Source organism: Hibiscus syriacus, unplaced genomic scaffold (genome assembly GCF_006381635.1).
Source record: "Hibiscus syriacus cultivar Baekdansim isolate YM2019G1 unplaced genomic scaffold, ASM638163v2 tig00110348_pilon, whole genome shotgun sequence".
Lineage (NCBI taxonomy): Eukaryota > Viridiplantae > Streptophyta > Magnoliopsida > Malvales > Malvaceae > Hibiscus > Hibiscus syriacus.
Genome location: NW_024062699.1, coordinates 2,229,681 through 2,236,251, shown reverse-complemented (window position 1 = coordinate 2,236,251; position 6,571 = coordinate 2,229,681). Strand labels below are relative to the sequence as shown.

General features: G+C 31.0%; 1 protein-coding gene across 1 annotated transcript; it reads right to left on the bottom strand.

Moving 5' to 3' along the window:
• Positions 1 to 5,185: 5,185 nt before the first annotated feature.
• On the bottom strand, positions 5,186 to 5,680 carry LOC120120928 (protein SOB FIVE-LIKE 6-like). The gene has a single exon (XM_039140417.1). It carries the CDS (start codon positions 5,678 to 5,680, stop codon positions 5,186 to 5,188), a length of 495 nt encoding a protein of 164 aa, XP_038996348.1.
• Positions 5,681 to 6,571: the final 891 nt, after the last annotated feature.

The window sequence follows — 6,571 nt, the reverse complement described above, 5'->3', positions numbered from 1 at the left end:
TTTGAATTCGTGGAAGGGACATTAAAAGGGAAGAAGGAGCATCAAAATCTCATTCAATAATTTTCAAAATAAAAGAAAGGAAGTAGATGAACCATCAAAATCTCATTCAATAATTTTCAAAAATAGTGTGAAGATGTATTGCTTCAAGTGTGGTAAACCATGACACAATCAAAGGATTTACAAAGAGATAGTTTGAGGTATTATGCCTTTGAATGCAAGTAGACAACCTAATTTCAACCCACCAAGGTAAACTAACAAAAAAGAGTTGAATTTATGCATAGCAAGACAAAATTACAAATACTATTAAATATGATTTACTTATATTTCTATTTAATTTCAAACTTATATCATGGTTATGATTCTCATATTGATACATATTAAGAGAAGAACTACATCAACGATGACAACAACAGTATAAGCTACAACATCACAAGCTAGTCCATCACATGCTAGTCCACTTATCTTTAATCCTACTCCAGGTCTTAGATCTTATCCAACCAACCATCAAGCGAGAAATATAATGAACATTAGATGGATGCCAACCTCACAAAAAGATGTCACTGTCAACTAGCATTTAAGCCAGTCAAGCCCTCTAACAAAAATTTCCCTAGAAGATTTTCTATATGTCTTCGCAAAATGACCAAAGATGGTGTAGTTTGATATTTTTCTAGTTTATTTGGATAATTTCAATAATTTGATAATTTGATTGATATTTTGGGGTTAAATAATTAAATTAATAGTTTTTTAATTTTGATCTTTTGAACACGTGTTTATTGACATTGATATTTTGGTTAATATTTTGAGGGTTTTATACTTAGGTTGATAGTGTTTCAACTTAAGTGCTTATGTGCACTTTAGTGTTTTACACTTAAGTGCTTTTGTGCACTTCATATTTTGTATACATGCATTTATTATCAATCAAAACCCTAATTGAATGAGATTTATTTTAATTATAATTCATGTTGTCTTTTATTACTAAATGTGATTTTTTTTAGTTGAATTTTTATTTGAATTGTATCAATAGCTAACTACAAATATTTATATGAATTTGTCAATAGCACATAAATCAAAGGGTTTCATTTATATCCATTAAATCATTCACAAAAAATCTTACAAAGTCTTCTAGACCCTAAACCAAATCCAACTTATTAATCTTAAAAATTCCACCTAGTACAAAACAAAAGCACAACCGACACATTCCATCCTAAAATTTTATCACCAATTGTTGTAACATCAGTGGTTTAGGTACCATACTAGTACAAATCATAATTTTTACAATAACAATACGTGCTCGTGGAGTTATTGGAGGATCAAACCAGCAAATAAAATGGCCAGCAGGTTGAACCAAACTCCCATAATTTTTACAATAAAAAAATCTCCTTCTGAGATTATCATTGGATCATAACGTCCTAGTTGTTTTGTTTTTCTTTCGACATCACTTGTGCTACCGTCAAACTTCTCCTTCCTATTTTTTACTTCTATTGTTGATGAGAAGATAATGAAAGAAAGAAATTTGTGACTTTGGGTTAGGATTGTAAATTAGGATTTTATATGAAATAAAATATTGTTAAAATGCCGACAAGGGATCCTACTTAGATTAAATGACTTCAATAAAAATGTCCAGGTCATCACCATCACGACATGGAGATGCAATGTCATCGCCTCGTTAAGCCATTAACGGTGGAGTGGTATAACTACAATTAAACATAAACGTCAGTGTTAAAATTGACAAAAATAAAAGGTCAGTGACATAAACGAATCATTACTTAAAGTTGAGTGGTATTTGACATAGTTTACCTTTTTCTTTTTGTATAAGCAATCGTAGTACCTTATCCAGTGCAAGAATTACAACTTTACACAAATGATAAACTAAGATACTGCAAAATAAACTACTAAAAATTATCACCATAATTCTAATAACATCAAAAACTATTAAACTTCTTTAAAGGTTTTTCTATGTAATGAGATCGGTTTTAATAATAGAATTTATCAGTAAACTTAGTTTCTAATATTACATTTTTCTCACCCCATTCAATCATTTCAAAATGAGAGGAAAAAAATACTAGTAGTTTCATTAATGGCATTAATATGTGTAGCAAAAATCAATATATCATTCACATATAGACTAATAATGACACATTAAAAGTCATATATTTTGTAATAAACACTTATAAACATCTTAACAACGAAAGTAAAAAATTTTAATTAATAATATACTAAATAATAACTGAAATTAAAATAATAATAATATTTTGTTTGGCACGAATAAAATCAGAACCAATTCATATTATTTCCATAACAGCCCACCCCACCCCACCCATGTCTATTTGTCCTCAACAATCATCACCCTGCAATCTGCATGAATTGTTTCGGTTCTTTGTGCTACCGAAATTTTTTTACGACAAAAGAAACGTGCTTTCTTGTTATGCATGCATGTACTCCATCATTTTTTTTTCGTGGCAATCAGATTGATCAAGGCAGTTTCAAAGTATCTTCACCAGTATTGATGAATATTGGTAAGTTATTTCAATATTTTAGATTTTTGACGATTGAAAAATTAACTTTCGATAAGTATCTCTATATTTTAGATTTCCGGGATCGGGATTAATTTTATTTTTATAGTTGGATTAAAGAGTAAAGAGTAAATTGCTTTAACAAGTGTTTAAGGACTGAAATGTGAAAATGAAGAATGTGGTGACTTTAATAAAAAGTGGAAACTTAGGTGCTCAAATGAAATCAAGAGAAAAGATTAATGGCTAAAGGTACGATTAGACCATGAAGTGATTAATTGATGGAGGAAGGACTAGACTTGGAATTTTACTATTTCCAAAGATGAATAAGCTACTAAGGTGCGTTTTGATTATAATGTAGTCCATTTCTTTATAATATTTAATTAAGCAAATTAGCTCACCATCCTTGAAGGGTTTGATTTCACCTGTCTAAAGACAGAAAAGAAAATGAGAACTGAAGGCCATTCTCTCATCATCTTCGTCCCCTAAACCATCCTTTGATTATAATTTAGTAGAAGGGTCGTTAAAGTTACAAGATAATATATGCTCGTATTTTTTCTTAGTTGTTGGCAACACAAACCCTGTAGATATAACTGTTTGAATCTAGAACTTTACCTACTAAAATCACTCGATAAATTCGTATATACATACATATATACATACATATATAAGTTTGACAATAAAGTAAATGGAATTGAAATTTCCATGTATGGGACAGTCGTCACTCAATTCTGGCAGGTTTCTCTTGCATTTAAATTTTTATTAACCGCAGAAAATCATGTGCAGCCAAAACCCAGATTTAATGGCTCAATCAGATTTACAAAGTGGAAATGATTAAAAAAGATGTATATTGTAGAGATAGAGATGCATGGCGATAAGAGGGGGTGCCATGGAAAATGGAAACAAGGGTTGTTGTAGGTGCAGTTCCAGACATGAACAAGTAATCACCTCAATGCCATTGTTTGTTTACAGAGGAATTGAAGGTTTTGGCTTTGGTGGTGGTTGGAACTACATTTTGTGTTTTCTCCCATACTCCCCTTGTCCAATGCATCCTCTTTTATATATATATATATATATATATATTAAATTATGGCACTGCATGCAAACAGTCTCCTATTCACTTGTCATATATCTTCTAAAGAGATAAAACCATGAAAACGATTCATCTCCAAACCAAAATTTTGACTAATACTTTCATGTAGGTAGAAACAGTTAATTTTATTAGAAAATGATTTAGAAAATTACGATGAAAGTTTATATCATAAACGTAAATTAAACACAAAAATTGAATATTTTTATATAATCACTGATACAGTAACCTAGCAATTTGAGATCATTTCATAACCATACATCTAAAGTTGTTTTGTTAAATATATTTACTATACAAATTATTATCTACACTGGAAACTCTTTTCAACTTAATATTTCAACTTCGAAAGAATTTTTAAATTAATATATTGTATCTATTTGATATTCCAACAATTTAACATTCAAAATTTTAACTGAGTAAAGAATAGTGGAAGGGAAAAATCCATTTGTCCTGTTTTGTGTCCAAAATAATATTTTAGAGATTAAACAACAACATTAAGAGAAATGTCAGACTTAGTTCACTTGCACAACAAATTTCGTCCTTGGCATTCAAGTTAATAGATGGTGTCGGTTTTTAGGTTCGATTTCCTACCAAACAAGAAGACTTAAAGAGTAAACTAACATCTCTATTAATGATCTACCTATGCCTGCACATGCATGCTGCATGCACACAGCTGAGGGGGATTTGTTTTTGTCTCTTATCCTTTTTGGCTTTGGAATTGTGGATAAGAAGTAGTTTATTACAAAACAAGCATGGGATTTTGACAAAAGAGACGATGGAGACAGATTTGAGTGGAATGTCAGAAGATTAGGAGGCATAATAAAGCATGTCATGAAGCTTAAACTTTCATTTTTGGTAGGAAAATATATGTTCAAATTTTTTTCTTAACGTTTGATAATACATACATCAGCGGTTCAAATTTAAGATCTTTAGAGAGAACTACACTTCTTTTTACTAATGAGGTCACGATAATTTCCTTAGTATTGAAGTATTTTGTATTTAGTTAAACTTAAGTGATGAAGTGGTGTGCAAGTTGAGCTATAAAGAGAGCATGGTGCTCCATTCAAGAAACAAACACTGAACTTGTAATTTTGTTCTTCCTGGGCTGGAAAATCACGTTCTGTTAAAAAACAAGAAATTTTTATTTCCATGTTTGGCTCTTAAGCGTGCCATTTGGACAAGAAGTGAAAAATGAAAGGAACAAGATGATGATCATCCCCTTTTGAGATCCGAATCTTTCCATCCACTGGCAGCCATTTCTTCTCAAGAGTCATAAACTCCATTGTAGCAGCTAGCAAGAGCAGGTTGATATTCTGAAACTTAAACTACCTTCATCTCATGTCTCTAATTTACTTAGAACCACCTGTCAATGTTGAAACTTCAAATGAATTGAAGAAGAAGAAGATAAAGCCAAAAGAGAACCAAACCAAAAGGAAATCACTTAACTGGTGCCCTTGTAGGTGGTTTCCACTTTCCTGATGAAGAAGGCTGCAAAAATCCAAAGTGGCCTTGGAATCCGGGCCCTCCCTGCAACAATTCAATGGTTATGAACAAGTTCTAATGAAAACAAACTGGGGAATATAAGTTAATGGTTCTTCAAATTAAGATTGGCCAACCACCTGAAAGTGGTTGCAGAGAACCCCTGGGGATGATAATGGAAGCCACTTTCCTCCATTGAAGCTTGAGTATTATTGGTGTGACCAAAATTGTTCTGCAAATTAATGAGAGGAGAGCTGGCAGTATCATCATGTAAAGAAGGCAGTTGTTGTTCCTTGTTCCTATGCCTTTTACCACCATTTTTATTGAATGCAGCAACTTTAGGCACAGTGTAGTGATGATCATCATCATCTTCATAGAAATGTGGAGGTCCAGAAGATGCATCAGACACCATGGAAAGGTCTTCTTCTTCATCATCATCAACAACAACAACAACCTCTTCTTTACCCTTGTGACCCTTCCTATATTCATCACAAAAACCACTCTTTTTGTCATTAGAATCATCAGAACAAAAGGACTGCACTAAGTAACTAGTCCAACCAGATTCACACCCACTACTGCACTCGGAGGACAAAACATTCATTTTTTCTTTTTTGCTTTCTTCTAAGTTGCTAATCAAAAAAGAAAAAAAAAAGAAATGGCTCCTATTAAGGAAGAGCGGTAAAGGCTCTGAAAAAGGACTCAAAAGAGGGAGGTAAGTGTAACTCAGCGATGGTGAGGTTATGTGTGCCCTATATAAGGGTGGGGGAGTGAAAAAAGCAAAGGAGCAATTAAGAGAATGAGACTCAAATCCCTGACTAGTTTTGTCTGCCTGCTCCTCCTCATTGAGACATTGATGTGAATGAATCAAAAGTGCCAGTTGGGGGGTGGGTGCATGTAAGTAAAAAAGAAAGAGAGAAAGGGCCTTCACATGCTAGACAGCAAGGCAGTGTATGTGTACCCTCTTATGAAAACTGGGCACACAGCCATCACCTTTAATCAGGGTTTAAAATTCGGTTTTAATTGAATTAACTGATTGAATCGAACTAATTTAATTAATTCGATTCGAAATCAGTTAATTAACTGAAATAAAATTTTAAATATATTATATATAATATATGAGTTCAGCCCAAACCATTTAAAACTCAATTAATAATTTAAGATCCAATAACTTTTAAACCTAAATTAATATTAATTAATTAAAAATTTTATATAAAATTTTTATTTTATAATTATATATTATTTAAATTAATTGTAAATTATTTTTCTGAATTAAAAAATATTATATATATTATATATAACATATGGGTTCAGTCCAAACCATTTAAAATTTAATTAATAATTTAAGATCTAATAACTTTAAACTTAAATCAATATTAATTAATTAAAAAATTTATATAAAATTTTTATTTTATAATTATATATTATTTAAATTAATTATAAACTATTTTTTTAATTATAAAATATTTAATTTTTATATAAATTAGAAAATTTT

Excerpts from the sequence above, each read along its gene's own strand:
- LOC120120928 (XM_039140417.1), bottom strand. The coding sequence starts at position 5,680 with ATGAATGTTTTGTCCTCCGAGTGCAGTAGTGGGTGTGAATCTGGTTGG.